We start from the raw sequence: 21,639 nt of genomic DNA on the forward strand, positions 1-21,639 counted from the left end.
TGAAACACTAAATGTAGGCCAATATATCAGCGTGTGGTTTATGTTTGAATCTCGCGAAAGAAAAACACAAAATACCGTGTTTCCCCGAAGATAAGACCTAGCCTGAATTTTAAAAAATATTTTAATATTAGCCCACCCTAACAATGCGACCTGGTCGATGGCGCAAATTTTTTTTTGAGTAAAAACGTGTTATTTATAGGTTAATGAGTATCAGTTTTCATATATTTTGTGTATTTGAAAATCTCGTAATTCTCTACTTTGTAATTCCTTTTTTGATAAAGGAAAATAAGAAACATCCCTCCAAAATAAGCCTTAGTGTTATTTTTCGAAATAGATTGAAATAATACCCTGTCTTGTTTTTGTTGAAATACGGTATGAGAGATATAATGGTGGTTTAAGCCAGTATTTCCCAACTCATTTTCTTGGGCCGCTTATTTTTCAACAAAAACTTAAAAGCTACTAATTTTATTTTCTAGTAATTACTTATCGATTTTAATCGGTAAGAGATTGAACGAAAACAAGATTGAATCTGCTCTGGATTTTTCATGTGCATTCATCATATCGCGGACCAGAAGCCTATTGATTCTGGGCGAATTATGTCGTGGATTTTGCGAGTTATTAATTAATTAGTGATGGAACACAAGGTGTCACTATGGAGTAAGAGCGCTTTTTGGGGATTCCCCTAACTTTTGATCGATAAGTCCTCGGTCTCTGACCGATATTCTCGTTTTAATTGTTTATTATAAATTGGTATTATAGTGTTGTTCTATAGTAACTGTATACGTAGCACCTTATCACTTTGGGGTAATAAATATTATTTAAATATGATTGTTTTATATTAGTCATTAAAATTGCGGCCCTATAAGTTCGATATATTGTTTGAAAAGGCGCCCACATGGGTGAAAACACAATGATTTTTGCCCTCGTCACAGTGGTAACCTTTTCGCTGTTTTGCGCGATGCTTTTACCACTGGAAGGGTAAGCGAGAGCCGCATTCTCTTCTATTACTTTTCCCGCTGAGCTCTGGTGGTCCTTAATTCTTTGTGCACATGTGAACTATTCTTTTGTGGCCCAACTGGATTTCCTAATGGGGTGAAAAAACGTTGCACACCCCTATCCCAACATATCGTTATATATCATAGCGAACATAGCTACTTCTTTCAACAATAACTTTCAATCTAAACTTGTACGTTCTAACCTTCTTGAGGTTTTGCTTGCTCTCCCGATTCTATAATCAGTTTCATTCATTATTTATCAATTATTTTATCGTCTATTCTCCTGATTATGGAGTCGAAATAAACTTGCACCGGTAGCCTGCTTAAACAAGGTCTTGTTAGAGCGAAGTGCGTGAATAAGCGTCATACATTGACCTCAATGCTTCCCCAAAAATCCAATACAGAGAATATAAATTGACAAATCAAAGATAGAAGTCTTTAATAAAACGAAAGAACTGATAAAAGAAATAAAAATAATTGGCAGTGAATTAAAGTGTGATTGAATAGGATTCTAGATATTTCCCAGATAAAGCAAAAATGACTCAGCCATATGGCACACAGCACATTTTCTTGTCTGGTTACAAGTGCAAATCAAAATTTGTTTAGAACATGATCGTCTACAAATTCTATTCCAAGAAAATAGATTGGTTTTCAACTTTTTCCCTTATAAAGGAGGGAAATTAAGACGATTAGGTAATATAGTGAACTATAGTGAGTTATAAATCCACGTTGGCATAAAAATCAGGAATACAGAAAACTTTGGATTTGGATAATATAAAGCACAAATTCTTAAACCAGTGGGCCACAAACAGATTGCTAAATTTAGTTTTATTTATGTCACCATACTTAAATTTTAATTGTAGTGACAACAAACGATCATACTGTTTTTGTTACTGAATGGTAATTTTTATCCTAATTAATAAAGTGAAAGCATCTATTGTTGAGGACATAGTTTTCTGCTTTTATTGTAGTTTTTCCATTGCATGAAAAAGTTAATAGGCCAAAGAATTTTTATGCAACGAAAATAGGCCAACGAAAGAAAAAAAGATTGAGAACCACTGGCATCAAGGAAGTCGTAATTATGTGATACCACAGTTTCTTAACCCTGGTTGGTCCCCATCAATCCCTAAGCCAGGGTGGTCCAAACCCAGGCCCGCGTCACATTCGGAGAGTAATCAATAAATCGCATTTCGTGTTGTTTCGTCATCAAATTAATCAAAAAAACCTTTTGACATACCGTTACATCACTTATGTCACTGAATTGACCAGTGTTATGGCTAGCTGAGGCAAATAGCGAATTGAATGATGTGCTTGGCAGTCTAAATTATAAGCTGGCTTTCTATCTTTCTGGTTGGGAATATATGCTAATCGAATGCAGATTCTATTAGTCTGGAATGGCTATGCCTGATAACTATGTGTTTGCACAATAAAAGTGTTCGTTTTGTATTGCACTGTTTACCTATTCTTGGCACTATAGTGGTCCGCGAACAATGAAAAAATAAATTTGTGGCCCGCGGAGCCGACAACCTTGGAACACCCTGCCCTAAGCTATTCGAAGTGGATCGCAAAGTATTTCCAAATGTTACATATAGTTTTCAAATAGTTCAGGCATTATTCTTACGTAACAATTAGAATTATGCATCATTATGAGGCTTGAATATGATAATATCCAATATGCAAGATCAAGTTTCGCATTAAAAGTAAATTGCATGGGGATGCATTGTTTCTTTTCTCATTTATTAACGACTCATTGTGGTTTGCACAGCAAAAATGGCAATAAAAGTGGGTCGTGAACTGAAAAAGTTTCAGAAGCACTGAATTACAGTAAGCTTATATTGTTTTGAAATTGTCTTTAAATTAACGAGAACTACCAAGTAAAATTTTTTGAGGTAATTAAACTGTAGGTATGTTCCATTGCTTGAGCGCAGATAAGTGACACACATGACTTTTTCCTACAAACTGGACAAGGTTTTAAAGTGTCAGTAGTTTTGGGAGATTCCTTGACACTTCCATTGCAAAAAGTTAATTCTTGTGAGCTGTCTGTATCTTGGGCAAACTCATTTACATCTTGGTCAGATTCTGCGTTTTTTGATAAATCCAACTGGCCATCTTCTACATCATCAGCAGAATTATAGGAAAGCTTCGGCAATTGAAGAGTCTTTTTACATAAAGCACAAGAACAGTAATCTCTGATGATCTTTCCCATCTTTGCTGACTCAACACCCAAATTTGAATCTTGGCTTTCACAAGCACTTGTTTCATCATCGTCTAAATTAGAGTTGCATGTGGATCCAACCTCTCTTACGTCTTCGACAGCATCCAAATCAACGCTAGCTATATCTGAACTTGAAATAGCTATGTAAAAATCAGCATTGTAACTGCTTAAGTTCTTTTTAAAAGTTTGTGAACCGGAAGTGTTTTCTGAATTTGAAGAAGAAATTTTGGCGTCCAGATCGACATTGTGAGTAATTGATTTTTCACTTTCATTCCGCAAACTTTCCATGTTCAAGTTATTTTTGACAGAATCTGGTACTACAGTATTCTGAGTGCTGGAATAAGTCTTGTCAGGGTTTGCCAAAGAATCTATATTATTACAAAGCTCCATTTCATGGAACTTGCTATCTGCATCGCCAAAAGATCGTTCAATTACAAATGTGGATTCCCTTCCCAGTTCCAATGACTTGACATTTTTTGTATCACTAGGTTCTTCCTCCCTGCATGATTCGGCATCTTTGGCACTGGTCTTGTTTTCAGAGCGATTTTTCCTGGTTTTACTTTGTTTTGACCGTTTTTTGATTTTATGAAAGTGTTTCTCATGCTTTTTTAGTCGTGATTTCTTAGCAAAAGTAAGATTGCAATGTTTACAATTGAAATAAACCTGTTCATTTTCAGGGTGAACATTCATTGTGTGCTTCCGAAACTTCGAGTAAGTTGAAAAACGTTTCTTGCACTTTTCGCAATGGAATGGTTGCACTTTCGCTAAATGAACCTTTTCCATATGCTGTTTCAGAATTTTTGTTTTGCGAAACCGCTTTCCACATGCAATACAAATATGTTTTTTACGTTTTTTCTTTCTAATATTAAGTGGAATAGTCGGTAATTCAGGGGTATCGGATAAGATATGATTGGCTGGCTCACGTTGGTCGGAGTTTAAAATATTGCATACAGAGTCACTGGCCGAATCTTCATTACCATCTGTGTTGCTAAAAATCTGGTTTTGACTGGATATATCCGACTCTAACCCGTCATCTGTGTGCAATTGCTCTTTGTTGCATACAATTTCACTGGTTACTTCTTCATTTTCATCTGCTTCCCTCAAATTCTGGTCTAGACCAGTTATATCTGGTTCTAACTTGTCGACAGTGAATAGTTGTCTTTTAGTAGCAGCATTACAATCTTTGTTGCATACTGGTTCACTAGTTACTTCTTCATTTTCATCTGCTTCCCTCAAATTCTGATTTTGACTGGTTCTATCTGACTTTAACCAGTCTAGGAGCAGTTGCTTTTTGGTAGCAGCATTGCGGTCTTTACGCTGAGGTCGAAAAGCGATAACAGGGCTATTGTCTGAACAATTAAAGTCAGAAGACTCATCTTGATGTATACAAGGTTCATCATCATTTGGAATATCGTCCTTAGTACAAGAACTTTGAATTTTTCTATTGCCGTGCTCTTTTGTAGCATGGGCCTGTTTGTGGACTCTTGAATCACGGTCATTGTGAAAATTTGCCGTAATACTGGTTGCCACAGTTTCCCCACCGATGCCATTCTCTACAGCATTGTTTGGTTCTTTTATACAATTCTGTACATTTTTATCATTTATACAGCTATATTTTCCAATTTTACTCAAATGCTTCCTCATATGTTTTTGAAGAATCGGTTGTGAAGAGTATTGATTTCCACATATACCACAAGAAATATCCCGAGCACCTTTGCGTTCATTTTTATGAATATAGTTTATATGATTCGTTAAGTCACACTTTCTAGGAAATTTCCTATCGCATAAACTACAATGTAAGCAGTCACTTATATGTACGTTATTAAAATTCCTTCTGTCACTTTTATGTACATCCTTCAAATGTCTCCTGACGTTACGACTGCGAGCGAACATTTTATGACAGATATGGCATTGCTTGTCATTGTTAGGAGTAGTTGTAATGCTGTCTTTGTTTTGGGTATCCTTGATTTCGCTTGAATCTTTATGTGTAAGCAATATTTCTTGTTTGTCTGACATTCGAGTTGTTTCAGAATTGGCAATAATATCAGATTTTGGCTTAGATTTATGTACATCATTTAGATGTCTTCTGACATGACGTTTTTGACTAAATGTTTTATGACAGATATGGCATTGCAAGTCACTGTTAGGAGGAGTAGTAATGCTGTCTTTGTTCTGGGTATCCTTGATTTCGCTTGAATCTTTATGTGTAAGCAATATTTCTTGTTTGTCTGACATTCGAGTTGTTTCAGAATTGGCAATAATATCAGATTTTGGCTTAGATTTATGTACATCATTTAGATGTCTTCTGACATGACGTTTTTGACTAAACGTTTTATGACAGATATGGCATTCCTTATCATTGTCGAAAGAGATTGGAACTCTGTCAAAATCTGGATCTTCCTGTTTGTCTGATTTTTGGGTCATTTTGGCATATTCATTCATATCAAATTCATGTACGGTTCTCAAATGTCTTATAACATGAGAATTCCGCGTAAATGTTTTACGACAAATATGACATTGCAAGTCGCTGTCAAGAGTAGTTGTAATCCTGTCTTTGTTTTGTGTATCACGAATTTCACTTGATTCTTCCTGTGTAAGCAATGTTTGTTTGTCTAAATTTGCGTTTGTATCAGATATTGGGTCAGAATTATGTGCATTCCTTAAATGTCTTCTGACATGAGATTTTTGAGTAAATGTTTTTTGAATATGACATTGCATGCCGCTGTCAGCAGTGGTAATGCTGTCATCGCTTCGTGTTTTCTGAATATCTTCGCGTGTAAGCAATATTTCTTGTTTGTCTGACTGCTGAGTTATTTCAGAATTTGCATTTATATCAAATTCATGTATGTCCCTTAAATGTCTTCTGACATGAGATTCCTGAGTGAAGGTTTTGCTACAAATATGACATTGCAAGTCGCTGTCAGTTGTAGTTGTAGTATTGCTGTCCTTGTTTTGTGTATCACAGATTTCGCTTGATTCTTTTTGTGTATCCAATGTTTCTTGCTTTTCCGACTCCTGAGTGGTTACAGATTTTGGGTCAGATCTATGTGCATTTCTTAAATGTCTTCTGACCTGACACTTTTGACTGAACGTTTTATAGCAAATATGACATTGTTTGTCACTGTCATGGGTAATTTGAAAGCTGCCAATATTTTGTGTTTTCTCGTTTCCACTTAATTTTTTCCGTTTCTCTGGCTCTTGAATTATTTTTTCAAATAAATCAAGGGTGGGTTCACCGTCATTATTTTTTGTTTTCTGCTTTTCGCTTGATTGCACATCTGAGTCCTGAGTTGTTTCAGCATTTGCACCTGTAGAAGGTTGAGGGAGACCGTCAAAATTGTGCGTTTTCTGGTTCCCAATCAATTTTCTTCGCTTTTCTGATTTTTGGGTTATCTCGGCATTAGCATTTGTAGAGGGTTCATCGACATTATTTTGTGTTTTCTTGTTTCCGCTTAATTTTTTTCGTTTCTCTGGTTTTTGAGTTATTTTTTCATTCAAATCAATAGTCGGTTCACCGTCAATAGTTTGTGTTTTCTGCTCTTCATTTGATTTTTTCAGCTTCTCTGGCTCTTGATCTTGAGTTATTTTAGCATTTGAATCTATAGTAGGTTCCGGAACGTCATCAATATTGTGTGTTACCTGGTTTTCTCTCAATTTTCTTCGCTTTCCTGATTTTTGTGTTCTGGCAGTTGTCAAACATATAGTAGGCTTGGGAACACTGTCAATGTTTTGTATTTTCTGGTTTTCCACCATTTCGTTCTGCAGGGGTGACTCTTGAGTAATTTTGGCATTCTTCGTGGGCTCACTGTCGTTATTTTTTGTTGTCTGCTTTTCACTTAATATTTTCCACTTCTCCGACTTATGGGTTATTTTGTCATTTAAATCTATAGTAGGTTTTGAAACACTGTCAATATTTTGTGTTTTTTGGTTTTCTATCATTTCTTTCTGCGGACGTGATGGCACTTTGTTTTTACTCTCCATTTCTTGACTTGAATCCATCGGCACACATATTGTTTTGACATTATCGTTTATATCATGTTCCAAACTAGCTGGTTCTTCATGTGACGAAACACCAAATTTGGAGAGGTATTTTTTATGATCTCTCAACTTTTCAAGTTTTACAAAACAATTCCAAAGAGAGGAGATATCTAATATCTTGAATGGGGAAGCTTCTCCATTTTGGCTATTCTGGACGAATTCTAATGAGTCATCAGTTGAATTTGGGTGTAATGATGACTCATCAATTTTGGAATTTTTTGATAACAATGACTTGGTGATTTTTGAATTTTTCAGAAGGCGATCTACAATTTTAGAAAAAGTTCTTCGCGATTTTGACATGTGTTTTTTAGCGTGATATCTTCTATGCCTCTTTAAATCGATAGCTCTAAAAAACCTCATTCCACATTTAAAACATTGACTGCCAGATTCATCCTCACTTGAGGAGCGGAATTCGTATATTATATCGCTAATGTCCAAATCATCCATCGGAGGTGGAGAGATAGATTTCTGATTTATTATTTGCGTAACAGAATCTTGTTTTTGCACCTCAACTTCTTCTTTTGCTTTGTCAACCAAAAACTGCTCGTACTCTGCTTGCTCCTCAAACAGCTTTTCAAATAATGTTCGCTCATCCATAAATTTTACGGAATCAGTACAGTTATCTGTGTGGGAGGTATCCAAATCTTTTATATCAAATTGCATATTGAATTTTTCGAAAAAATTGCACCGATAGGGGTTTTCAGTGGTTTCAGAATTCTCAAAGCATAATCTTTTATCATCGTTAATTTGCCCGGTTTTCGATTGTTGTAAGAATTCCAATTCAGTTGGCATTAGTGACAAATCACCATTTTTGTGGAATTGCGTAGGATTTCCGTCAACACCTGAAGGACGCTCAGGGCTGCAATGAAGCGCCGTTTGTGCAGGTAACGCACAGTTTCGTTCAATATACTTGTCCAACATACTGTCATCTACGATCCGTTATACTTTTTATTCAAGAAGAATTCTTCAAAAAATATTCCCTTCCTTTCAATGTAGTCTTGTTCAGTTGTTGTAGTCATTACAGATGTTTACAGTAGGCTGAAAGACATCCTGATAGAACTACAAACCTAAATTAATTTATTCTGAAATCTGAGAAAAAAATATTGGATCATGACATAGAAATAACATGAATATGCTGATAAAAGATAATAACCTGAACAAATAAAGATTAGGAAATTCGAACTAGCACACGAACTAAGCACAGGATGGAAATTCAGAAAAAAATCAAATAAAACGGCAATATTTTAAAAGTGAAGAATATGGGTTGGATGGTTTAGAGACGCTTCGGTCCACGATACCAATTACTTATTTTGCTATTATCAGTGGAAGTGAATTGTCGCGTTATTGTAAGGTGGGGTATATGCATGTACAACTATATTAAAGTTTATGACACTGCCACTACAAACCTTAAAGCCATCTTCATGCATCAATAGGCATGGGTTAAAGGTCACTATATTACGGGTATTTTATTTTATTGTTCATTATTTGGCGCTCCTGAAGTATGCATACCAAGATGGCGGACACTGAAACGTAGTATGTGTTCCAGGTTAGGCCATAATTTCCGATGTCCGCCATCTTGGTACGCATACTTCAGGAGTACCCATTATTTTTTTATTGCAATTAATGAAAGAGATAAAAATTAAAAGTTCCAACGCAAATTAAACAACACCATTCTTTGTTTTTTAACATCCGACATAAAACTCATACGCATCGGACATTGTGTAAAGTAATGAACCAAGAAAAAGAACATATTTAAATCATCATAATTAAATAATTAAATCAATTTTTATTTTCATTAATAGTCATAATAACTAATAAATATGGTAAATAGCAAGATAATTCATTTTCATTAATAAAATTCTTCGCTCTCAGTTATCTGTATCGTAGCTGAAACGTCTGGTACAATAAGTCTTATGCCAGTTAGTTTTCAACCTTTTAGCAAGTGGATATTATATAGGATGGGAAGGGTGTCCATAAAGTCTTGCATAAAAAATTGCAAAGGAAATTTACATACAGTTTTGGCCCTCACAGATGTATTAAATGAAGTAAAAATACTTAAACAATTACTGATTGAATTACAACAAACCTGGTTAAGATATATTGAGAACTGACTTCATAACAAAATTGAAATTGTAAAGAGACTTTATGGACACCCGATGTTCCAAAAACTAAGGATACGATAGCCTACTGTCTGTCTAGTGGTGTCTACGATACAGTTAACAGTTACTACAATTCATAAATTCAGTCATTGGGAGTTTTAGGTACTCCCCAGGTATGTGAACCAAGATGGTGGACACCGGAACGTAGTATGTGTACCAGGTTAGAGTTGGGCCATAATTTTATACCAATTTTCCTTATTTTAGTTCTATTACAAGTTCGAAGATTAGCCAAGTAACTCTCATAGTCTTTGTACCTGAAATTAAGGCCTAACCTTAACCTGGTGGTGGTGTCCGCCATCCTGGTTCTCATACTTCAGGAGTACAAAAATTTTGGAATATACAGGTATAGGCTATACCTGGCTATATATGTATTCTCAATCGTCTCATAGTGGTAAGAAACATAAACAAGTTGACAATTATTAATATTGGACGGGATATATGCACAAGACTATACCGGCATGAAACACATTTTTTCGGCATGCATATTAAAAAACATCTTGTATACAGTATTAAACACAATATTTTGGCATACACCACTTTTGATAAATATTGAACAGCAAATCTATGCATGCAAATTCATGTCTTCACACATAATTCAAAAAGTTGTCTGCTAGAAATCATCTCAGTCCTGATGTAACTGCTGCATGTGCAAAGATCAAAACTACACAATAACAACCAATGATTATAATGACTTGTGGAAGAAAAGATGATGCAGCAAGTATCTAATTGATGGACGGTTGATCAAATACCTATGGCCCAGTCTTCAATTCATTGAAAAAGGCTCGCCACCATTGGTTTAGCTTATCAAAGCAAATGTAATCTATTTGGAAATGGCATTAGAATACCTGCAAGGAGGCTAAGCCAACTTTACTAATTTTGAGTAAAATTTGACAATATTCAAATCAGAATTGATAAAATCTCATAAAGGCAAAACTAGTTATTAAGTAAACTGAAGAGTAGAGAACCATTAATCTTAGTGTTAATCTTATTAAGTTTAGTAAAACCTAACCTTGGAAAAAAGATAAACATCTCATCACATATTTCCTCTCGGTAAAATATAGTACAATTCTATACAGTATTCCGTATATAATAATAATAATATGAAAAAATGGATACCATATTGTAAATAACAATAAAAGCTAAATTTTATGAGTAAATAATCTCAAAGGCACCAACATACAGAAAAATTCAGTACTTTTAGCAGTATAGGATAATATTTACATATTTATCCTACGAGAGAAGAAAGCCCATAAGGTGGCAAACCACGGCCTCTCGTCCGGTTACCATTCCATGTCGGGTATGGTATTAGTTTGGCAGTTATTAGTTTTTGGAAGCATGAACTTGGTAGAGAAAGCTGTAACCCACCAGCGGTTATGTTTACGAGAACCACCACCCTATGGCGACGAGGAGTCCACCAATCCTTTTGCACATATTTATCCCCGCATCAGATTCGAATGGCGAGCGTAGTCATAACGCTTAGCACAATGTGCCACACTGCCTATCCGAATATTTAATATAAAATCCAGCAAGGCTGGGCGACGCCCAGATATCAAATCACACCCTTGACTGACTGATCGATTTCAGAAAAAAAATATTCAGCAGGGATTGTGACATTGAGTGGGCACCTTATTCACTGGACTTGAACACCTCAGATTATTACAACAATAAGAATCTTCGCCTGTGTGACTCCTCATGTGATCTTTCAATTCATGAAAACGAAACAAATCCCCGCACATTTCGCAAAAGTATATCCAGCATCTGTTTAAATCCAAATGAGTTTGAAATTCTTTTTCATTCAAAAATTTTTCTGCACATTTCACACATTCAAGGTATAATTTTTCTGTGTATTTTTCAAAATGCTTTTCTAAGTGTTTCATAGACGTAAAACTAATGTTGCAGTCAGGACAAATAGGTTTAGAAGAATGAATCATAATTTCGTGTTTCACCAAGCATGGTTTATGCTTGAATATTTTATCACAAAATTTGCAGACATATTCATTTCGAGCTCTGTGTAATTGTACAATTTCTCTGCATTGGTGGTTTTCATATTGAGAAATGATAGAGCTGCTGCTTTCGCTAGAAAATTGATTCGATTCGATAACATGGTTGCCAGATTTTGAGATAGTTGGTGATTCTTTGTGTGTCAAATCAATAAACTCGTTGCCAAGCTGTATATGTGGCTCTTTACCATAGAGAATGAAATCTTCAATAACATAACTCTCAATCGCCACAGAGCTGCACTCCTTTGCAGCATGGCCTTGAATAACAGTCATAGGTTCCTCATTGCTGCACCTCTCCACGACATCATTCGTTTTTTTTAGACAATTCCTTTCTTTGTCTTTTATAATAACTTTTTCTTTTCCAATTTTACTCAAATGTTTTCCCATATGTTTTTCAAGATTCCAACGCGTGGAGTATTCGTTTCCACATACGTAACACAAAAAATCCGAATAAAATTTTTTGTCATTTTTATGAGCACGGTTCATGTGTCGACTGAAGTCAGACTTTCTGGAAAATCCCTGGTTACAGGTGCTACAAAAAATTTTATGTACCTCCCCTAAATGTCTTTTGACATGTTGTTTTCGACTCAACGTTAACAATTTATGTACCTCCCTCAAATGTCTTCTGACGTGTTGTTTCTGACTGAATGTTTTATGGCAGATATGACATTGTTTTCCGCTGTCAGCAGTATTTCGGAAACCACCAATATTTTGTTTTTTCCGGTTTTCTCTTAGTTCTTTCTGAGGAAACAATGGTGCTAGTACTTTTGACCTTTTCGTTGTTTTGAGATTTGCATTTATACCTAGTTTTGGGTCAGATTTATTTACGTTCCTTAAATGCACGTTCTTGGTTGTTTTTGCTTTTGCATTTGTACCTAGTTTTGGGTTAGATTTATGTACATTCTTCAAATGTCTTTTGACATGATCTTTTCGAGTAAACATTTTACGGCAAATATAGCATTGCAGGTTCTTGACACAATGAATTGGGACACCGTCATTATTTTTTGTTTCATGATTTCCACTTAAATTTTTCTGTACAAGTGATGACGCTTGTTTGCTTTCACTTTTCAATTTTTCACCTGACTTCTCAGACTTTTTTTGATTTGTTATGGCATTTCCATTTATATCATGCTCTGAGATAACAGATTCTTCATGCAATGCAACATTCAAGTTTAAAAAGTATTTTTCATAACTTGTTAACTTTTTAATATTCACAAAACAATCTTGTAAGGAGGAGATATCCTCAATCTTATTTCTGCCATTCTTCTTGAATACGGAAGATTCTTCATTAGGGCTGTCTTGGAAAATTTCTAATGACTCGTCAGTTTTTTCAAAACTGGTTTGGACCACTGAAGACGATTCAGCAATTATTGAAATTTGTAGTAACGGCGGCGACTCAACAGTTTTGAAATTTTCAAAATTATTACAATTTTGAGAAAAACTGTCTCGTGAATTTGAATGAGTTTTTTTAGCATGATATCTTAAATGTCTCTGTAAATCGATGGTTCTAAAAAACTTCATTCTACATTTAAAACATTCGTCGCCAGATTCATCCTCACTTGAGGCTTCATTGCCAGATTCATTCTCACTTGAGGGTTGAGACTCAGATAGATCACTGCTTTCCGAATCCTCTACGGGGGATGGGGAATCTGATCTCTGATCTACTACTATTGTAATTAAATCTTGATTTCCGACGCCGTCATCTTCTATTGATGGATCAACCAAAAAAGACATCATGAGGTGACTATACACACATGATGATTTATATTGAAATCTGGAAAACGAAATAACATTTCATTTTAATGAATTACAAAGTTAAACGTAGAAGATCAGAAGATTCTCACTACCACCATCCTTCAATGCGATCAGAGTTATGCACATGTTAGCTGGGTTTGAGAGCATGTTGATAATATTTGATAATAAGTAAATAAAATGAGAATAGTGTGTGCTGTGGCAAATAATTTCGTAACAAGCACAAGTTTGTCTAAAATAATTTTTCATTGTCAGTTAAAAATGGGAATCGATAAGTAACTGTATGAAATAGAGATTTGGCAAAGTTAATTAATCATGAAATTATATTCAGGGATGTCTAAATCTAATTGAATAGTCAGATTCTAATTTATTGGAATAACCCGACCTTGGAATATTTATTTTAGAGTTCATAAGAATATCGAATATCACACACAAATCCTCACCACAACGCTTTCATAGAACAAAAGCATGAAAACCTGAAATTTCTATACCCCATCACGTTTTTTGGTCGCCTGTTAATTCAAGAATTATTGTAAAAGAATTTACTAACATAACAGTGATTTAAAATTTGTACGACCACCCTTATTTCAATCTCACAATAAGCGCTGCAGGTGTGAAGCTCAAAACTAGGCTACATGTTACCAACCCATAATGGTACTCCTTCTGTATGCGAATCAAGATGGCGGACATCGGAACGTAGTATGTGTACCAGATTAGGATTAGCCCATAATTTCAGGTACCAATACTACGGGAGTCACTTGGCTAGTCCCCGAACTCGTAATATAACTAAAATAAGGAAAATTGGAATAAAACTATGGCCTAACCCTCAAATTTTCTCATCAAATGATTAAATCCGTGACTCACAGTCTTCTTTTACATGATAAAAATGGGCTATAATGACTGTCATCGCTGCCCTACAAGGATCTTGTCAAACGAGATTCTACTGTGACGTTTTTTGCTATAATCTTTTCATTATTAAATCCTGTTAAAGCATCTTCATGATTCATAGAGTTGAAGGTAAATTTTCTATGTATTACTGTATAGGCCTATATAATGATAATCTGCAAAAAATAATGAATACTGAATTCAAAGAACTGAATAAAATTCATGAGAAAATAATCTCAAAGGCATCAACACACACAGAAATAAGAAGTTCAACACATTTATAAGCAATGATGAATATATAAAAAACTTGTGGCCTAGTAGTTAGCACTTTAGTTTGAACTAATTATGTTAGAATTTTTTATAGAAGGACCAAAATTTTTTTGATTCAGCAATTCCCTCACACTTTTATTAGACCTTTTACTTGGTGTAGATCATTGAATCTAAGTTCTTAAACACAAGTTCATCAGGCTGGCCACTAATAGAGAATCTATTATCAGACTTCAAAGAAATTCAATTTACATAAGGTATGGTGCAGAGAACGAAGCAAAAATAACGTGATAGTTGCAAGATACAAATCAAGTTCGAAGAGAATTTGAGAATTAAAGTCACACAACATACAATTAATAAAGTCACACAACATACAGCTTATGCATATAACGGTTCCATTACATTTGAACCCACGTACATTTGAACCCACGACGATTGCACCTGCACACTATTGCACCTATGAAAAATTTTGTTGTTTTACGGATATTTGAACCCATACTAACCCTAACCCATACTAACCCTAACCCATGGGTTTAGCACCCGCATATACATTGAACGCGCGAATATACACATGGGTTCAAGTGTACGGTCACCGCATATAACATATGTACAGAAGATTTTTCAAAAACATGAAAATAAATGGAATCAAAAAATTCCGTATAGTGTGTGTGTAGGAAAAATTGATAAAACAACAAGTATACAGAAGAATACAGGAAATGATCGCGCAAAACAAGTAAGGCAAGTATATGCAGACCCCCAAACTGTGAATTTATAAAACTTCTCATTTAGGTCAACCCTACAAAACGTAACATACCATACAGCAAATGATTGCAGAACAGAATTAGTGTGATCAGAGTTATGCGCATACAAGCCAGTTCCTAGTTTTGTAATTTTTTTCAAGTTTCAAACATGGCTTATATGCGAGGATATATTTTTGTCGTATACTCTACACCAGAAGTGAATATTTCAGAAGACCAGCAATTCAAGAAGTCTGCTACCAGAAAAAAATACTGTACGGTACTTATGGATAATCCATAAATATCAAAGACTGTTTATGCAAAGACTGAATCCCCACTGCTTCGAACAAAAAACTGAGCCAGAGCTCCAAGAACAAAGAGCCACAGGTTGCCGACTGCTGATGTAGAGCTTTGTTCGAAATGGAAGGCACAAAAAACTCATAAAAATATTCTAACAGTTCATGAAATCAAGAATATAATCAATATCCATTACTGGATATGGTTTAATAATCAATTCGTTTGGACATCGCTGATAAATAACTACATAGCATAAGATATGAAAAGTGTGCACTGCGGAGTATGACAGTCGAGAATGACAAAATGATAGGTATCTATCTATACATTTAAAAGAAAATACATGCGTGGAAAACGTTAAATTCAAGTGATAAGCGACAAATTATTTTACAATAAAAAGAAAACAAGTTATGCCACAACGTGATAGCAGAGTGATGCAGCAGAATTCACACTTACTTTTATGATGGGTTGATTGACCTTTGCATTTAAAAAAAAATAAACACATGGAAAGAGTTATTAACTAACTCAGAGATAAAAAGGAATGATTTTGCGATAAGAAGGAAAAGCAAGTTATGCTTCAACGTGAAGGGAGAATGATACATCAGAATTTACACTTACTATATGATGGGAATCTTTGGGATTTATATTTGGAAAAAAAACATGGAAAGAGTTAATTAACTCACTAGGAATAAGAAGCACATACGTTTGCAATAAAAACAAGATATACTTCAAAATGGAAGTAGATAATTACAAGTAATGATAAAACACAAAAATTAAGTGTTGAATAAATAAAAGTTTGGTAATATCATGTACGAGTGCGAATATATCGTGCACGTAAGAGACATAACGTGAACCTTCGGGGATCCAGAAGTGTGTGTACGAATATTAAGGTAACTAATTTTGTTCGCCTACTTTACATTAAGTTGTGTAAAGGGAATTTATATGACATTGCTTTGAGCCAAATCCCTTGTAAAAATTAAAATTATTGCGCCTAAGTTATGCAAAATTGCTATTGTTCAAGGTGAGGTTATATAAGGTAAGACTGAAAAGCTTTTATGATTTGCAAGCCTTTGAGGGGGTTGCGACGTTGGAAAAATTAAATTGGAATACAATATGAATTGGACTATCAAGTATAAATAGATAATATATAAACGCAGTAGAAGCAGATTAGCTTATTTAACATTTAAAAAAATCACATTTTTCCAATTTTCAGGTCAAACAGTCAAGCCTGAAAATGGACATAGCGTATTTCCAGGCAAATAAGATGAAGCCTATTCTTAGCACTAAAAAATAGGGTTTTTCCATATAGCCCTCCAATAAGACAGGGCTACTCTCTCTGTTGGTCAGTTAATAAGCAACTTGCAAAAAATAACCAAATCCCAGAAAAAATATATTAAACATACCTGCCCAATAAGACGGACCCCCCAAAATCAGGCCAAAATTTGGGTCCAGAAGATCGACTTAATAGCCGGGAAATACGATAATTAAGGCACTACCTGAAATTATTAAAAAAAAAACTATAGCTTTGGAACCCAGAATAAAAAATAGCACCTGGTCCATAATGACAGAAGATCAACATACAGGAAGCCCTCGGGTTACAATGGTCGCACTTACGCTGTTTCGAGGTTACGAACGCGCGTCCATAAAAATATAAAAGATAATACTGTACTGTAATATCTAAGCCCTTAAACTGGATCATTGTGATCAAGAAAATCAGGGCTTCGGGCTCATTGACTTTCGTCATTAACATCGTAAATGACGTGGACAATTTGGAACTATTATGATTATGAACGAATAATCACTAAGCTTCAGTCACGTGGTACACAGTTTCAGTGATACTGTACGCCATTTTGATTGTTCCGACTTACACCGCGTCTCGAGAACGAAACAATGTCGTCAGTCGAGGACTCCCTGTATCTATTTTATAAGCTACGGTGTGAGCTACTTCGGTTTTATTGTGGTAACATGGCAATAGCCGGCAGGTACACAAAATAGCTAAAAGGAATACAGTGCAGAATATAACATAATATGTCGCTATAAAACTACTCCAAAAGCCAGAAGAAAAAATAATAAATGTCTGTTATGAACAAAAAAGTACCAAGCTTACTGCGAAGCATGAAAATCGGTTTCAAATATTTGATTGCTATTTACAATCTTCGTTTCAAATACCACACAGGGTGTAATAAATTGGGTAGGCAATATTGACACAGAAATTTAAAAATTGCAGCTTCTTGCATATCGTTATACGCCAGTAGCTGCTTTTTATTTTACAGGACCTTGTTCGAAAGCGAAAGGCGTAAGTAATTGTTGTGTAAAATTGCATAATATGATACTATTATGACTACCTTAATTAATAGCAGATTTAACAGAAATTGTGGATTGCTCATTTGATAATAATATATGACACGATTGTTACAAAAATAAACCAATGAACATTAGCACTGGGAATTGAAATTGAATATTGTCAAGAATCATCAATGATGATTCATAATGAGCACAGGATTGTACAGAAACTGTCTGATTTCAGAACTGAAGGTAACTCGTCCAGAAAAAAATTTCGAATCAGGAAAGTAAGATAATTGATTGCAATTTACAAAAAATTAGTAAGTTCGCTCATGATTTTCCAACACATGATGGGATTTGGCAGGATAGTGAAATCATTTATTTTAGTCTCCCTCTGGGTCAGATTTCAAGAACACCAGAAATCAGAGTCACAATTTTTTATTCAACTTCTACTCTTTTTTAGAAAAAATATTTTACGCTTAATTTAAAGTACTTTAATAAGGTTGTAGTCATAGTCAGACTTTCAAGAATGCTTCAATTAAATTTCCATTTCATGGTTACTTTTCAAGCATGTTTATTGTGAAAAGCATTGTCTTAGAAATTGTCACATATTAACCATAACTAAAATGAATAGCCATTGCAAACAGTTTCCTGTTCTGCTATGTGGCGTTACATATTTATATATGTTGCGAACTTTTATGATTATTGGTAGAGGATTGATATGCATGTTTTTTCCCTTTTTTATGCATTTCGAGCATATGTGTTGATGAAAAAATGAGCTCACAAATTGAGCAGGTTCGTTTTTCTATATCATGAGATTGAACATGTCTCTTGTACAACCACCTTGTGCAAAACTGTCTGTCACAAACTGTACAAATATATCTGGATCTTCCTCGCACATGTTTATTAAAATGTGCTTCCTTGATGAATCTTCTTTTACATAAATCGCACTCAAGTGTGTTCTCATTATTATGAGTTTGCATATGTTCCAAAACCGATGTCTCAGAACTGAATTCTTTTCCACATGAATTACAATGATAAGAATCTTCGCCTGTGTGACTTCGCATGTGATCTTTCAATTCATGAAACTGAAACAAATCCCCACAAATTTCGCAAAAGTATATCCAGCATGTGTTTAAATCCAAATGAGTTCGAAAATTTTTTTCCTTTGAAAAATTCATAGCGCATTTCACACATTCAAGATATAATTTTTCTGTGTATTCTTCAAAATGATTTTCTAAGTGTTTCAATGAAGTAAAATTAGTTCCGCAATCAGGACATGTAGGTTTACAGAAGTGAATCATAATTTCATGTTTCACAAGGCATGGTTTACCTTTGAAGATTTTTTCACAAAATTGGCAAATATATTCATTTCGAGCTTTGTGTAATTTTACGATTTCTTCGGATGAGTGGTTTTCATCTTGAAAACCAGAAAAACTGCTGCTTTCACCAGAAAATTCATTTGATTCGATAACCTGGTTGCCAGATTCTGAGATGGTTGTCGATTCTTCGTGTGTTAAATCAATTACTGTCTCATCCTGTTGATCTTCCGAAGAACTCATTGTCTTATTCCAATAATATTCCCATCAGCAAGTCCAAACAATATTAGCTCCAATATTAGTGTAAATAGAACAATTCTATTATAAAAACACACAAATTAGTGATAGAGATGATTTATATTGTATTAGTATACATCATAATTTTGGTAGGCCTACTCCTGTAGTGTGTGTACCAGGTTAGGGCTAAGCCATAATTTTATTCAGATTTTCTTTTAGGAGTTCAGGACTGTCAGTTTAGCCAAGTAAACATGCCCCTTATCCATGGTTTCAGTCCCTTAACACAACTTAATCCATAATGTAAAGTAGACGAACAAAACTAGTTACCTCCATATTGGTACAATGGTACACATACTTTGAGTGCTGCAAAATGATCCATATCCTATTTATTCTAGATATTCTAAATATATCTATATTTCCGGTGCACACCACTTCCCATCATTCTATGAGAATGCATATGTTTACAAAGCTCAGATTTTTCAATCAACATTGCTGTTAATAATAGCTTGTCAGAGGAAGTCTGATTTGTGAAAATGAGATGCAAGAATTCTCAACTGCAAATTAAACTTATCCAAATATAACATATTCAAAAACATGGGAATTCATATAGTAGTATTAAAGTGTATGCCAATTATTGAAATAGATCTTTTTCCTAGCATTAGCATTAGTATTTCAAGATATTCCCGACTTTTTTATATACTCGTCATGATGATATAACGATGCATGTTAAAATCTTAATGGCATGTTTAATAAATCTCAAAGTTCATATACCATGCTCATTCCGGTCCTTCTGAAAATAAATAGAGGGGGACATACCGTTTTTTATCGGCTAATAAGACAAGCCTATTTTCAGCACTAAAAATTAGGTTTTTCCATATAGCCCTCCAACAAGACAGAAAAATTGTGGGTCAGTTATTGAGCACTATTAAGCGCTCATAATTTTTGCTTAGAACCATGTCATATTTGTTTTAGGTAGAATCATACTCACAGAAAAACATACTACAATGAACAATATTTTTAACAATAAAGGAGTAATTTTAATCATATTGAACAACCAATTAACTAGAAGGTTGAAATAAGTATAACCTGTGAATATTGTGTGCTGTACAGCCATGGGCTAGTGAAAATCTTTGTTTTTCAGTCTGGTGTCTAAATCGTCAAAACTAAAGGGTCATAAATCAATCACTTTATTTGGTGGTATCGCTTTTTATTTTGAAGTACAGATATCAGGCATGATTAGGAAGGGAGTACTTCATCGTACTGGCCAGGTTTTTAAAAAGAATGAGACAAATAACAGGTGATAGTCAAAAGTCAATTATATAACTGGTAGACACATTATTATAAAATATATCAATCCAGATAAGTTCACACAAACTATGTTCGAGAAGATTCATTCAAAAAATAAGCCGACCTCAGAAGGAATAAAATAAGCATAGCTTCCCAAATAAGACGCCCCCCCTCCCCCCCAAAAAAAAAAAAATCAGGTCAAAAAATTGGCTCCAGAAAATCGACTTAATAGCCAGGAAATACTATACATATAGTTATCTACCAGTGGCTGTTTTAGTAGAGGTTTGCTTGGAGTAAAAAAAGATAACATAATACAAAAATGATGGTCTGATCCACAATACAATAGGGATGCCAATGTATATGGTATACATAAATTTGATGTTTCCACCAATTTAGGTTTCGAATAATCTGTATAAGCCAATTTTATAGCAGAATCATGTAATTATTATCCATAATATAGGTGTAATGGCTTAGTGCAGTGGTTCCCTAACATCGGCCCGTGCAATCATTTAATATGGCCTGCCTAACTTAAGTGAAAAAGTTTTACACTTCAGGTTTTTTTTTTTTTTGCGTTCCAGATACCTGTCAACCGTTATGTCTAGGGCTGTCCAAGCGAACCGAATATTCGAAATCGAATCGCAAATTATTCGAAGCGTTTTTCGTCCAATTTACGAATCGCTAAAATTTGGTACACAATGCGCCTCACGCCCACCTTTGCAACGCGTTTTTCACCGGGCAAGCAAAAACATGTTTCTATCGCTTTCTTTGCTGAAAAAAAGTCTCTCCTATTGTGGTGACATGTAATTATCCATTTCATGCAGGGTCTCAAATGAAAAGTTATTGGTAACAATGATTTAAAGATGACGTTTTGAGAGAACACAAGGAGAAAATGGAAAATTTTGTGTCAGCAAAAAGGCCAGTTCTATAAATAGAATTAATTTGTAGCTGTTGAGTCAGTAATCATAGGAACATGGTACAGGACAGAAACACGTTTTAGAGGTTCAACATCTTTTTCCAATAGAATTTGTAATTTCCTCTAATGGCAATACTTTGTTTCATCCATTTATTACTATGACAAATAATTGCACTCTTGTGAGTTGATGGCTGTTTAAATAACTCTGGAAACATAGGTATGCAAAATGTTTGCAATAATTTAGATATAACTGCAAAT

At 34.6% G+C, this 21,639-nt stretch overlaps 3 protein-coding genes across 6 annotated transcripts; all 3 read right to left on the reverse strand.

Annotated features, from left to right (window-relative positions):
* Window positions 1-1,409: 1,409 nt before the first annotated feature.
* LOC120338682 (uncharacterized) lies at window positions 1,410-8,329 on the reverse strand. Its single transcript, XM_039406588.2, has one exon. It carries the CDS (start codon window positions 8,167-8,169, stop codon window positions 2,863-2,865), a length of 5,307 nt encoding a protein of 1,768 aa, XP_039262522.2. The 5' UTR covers window positions 8,170-8,329; the 3' UTR covers window positions 1,410-2,862.
* Window positions 8,330-8,336: 7 nt separating this feature from the next.
* Window positions 8,337-14,177, reverse strand: LOC120338683 (uncharacterized). 4 transcript variants are annotated; one of them, XM_078115920.1, is made up of 2 exons: window positions 14,024-14,177; window positions 8,337-13,181 (listed from the first exon to the last, which is right to left on the reverse strand). In XM_078115920.1, exon 2 carries the CDS (start codon window positions 13,142-13,144, stop codon window positions 11,003-11,005), a length of 2,142 nt encoding a protein of 713 aa, XP_077972046.1. In that variant the 5' UTR covers window positions 13,145-13,181; window positions 14,024-14,177; the 3' UTR covers window positions 8,337-11,002. The 4 variants fall into 4 exon arrangements, with proteins under 4 accessions (XP_077972046.1, XP_039262523.2, XP_039262524.2 ...); XM_039406589.2 differs by having other exon boundaries at window positions 13,984-14,177; XM_039406590.2 differs by having other exon boundaries at window positions 13,806-14,177.
* Window positions 14,178-14,219: 42 nt separating this feature from the next.
* Window positions 14,220-20,540, reverse strand: LOC120338686 (zinc finger Y-chromosomal protein 2-like). The gene is made up of 2 exons (XM_078115927.1): window positions 20,268-20,540; window positions 14,220-19,262 (listed from the first exon to the last, which is right to left on the reverse strand). Exon 2 carries the CDS (start codon window positions 19,185-19,187, stop codon window positions 18,303-18,305), a length of 885 nt encoding a protein of 294 aa, XP_077972053.1. The 5' UTR covers window positions 19,188-19,262; window positions 20,268-20,540; the 3' UTR covers window positions 14,220-18,302.
* Window positions 20,541-21,639: the final 1,099 nt, after the last annotated feature.

The sequence above is a fragment of the Styela clava genome, chromosome 9 (assembly GCF_964204865.1).
Source record: "Styela clava chromosome 9, kaStyClav1.hap1.2, whole genome shotgun sequence".
In the NCBI taxonomy this organism is placed as follows: domain Eukaryota; kingdom Metazoa; phylum Chordata; class Ascidiacea; order Stolidobranchia; family Styelidae; genus Styela; species Styela clava.

Bases quoted from the DNA above. Each gene is read 5' to 3' on its own strand.
- LOC120338682 (XM_039406588.2), bottom strand. From the start codon at position 8,169: ATGTTGGACAAGTATATTGAACGAAACTGTGCGTTACCTGCACAAACG.
- LOC120338683 (XM_039406590.2), bottom strand. From the start codon at position 13,849: ATGTCCGCCATCTTGATTCGCATACAGAAGGAGTACCATTATGG. The intron at 13,182-13,805 runs GTTGGTAACATG...TTCGTTTTCCAG, and splicing joins CAGAAGGAGTACCATTATGG to ATTTCAATATAAATCATCAT.
- LOC120338686 (XM_078115927.1), bottom strand. From the start codon at position 19,187: ATGAGTTCTTCGGAAGATCAACAGGATGAGACAGTAATTGATTTAACA.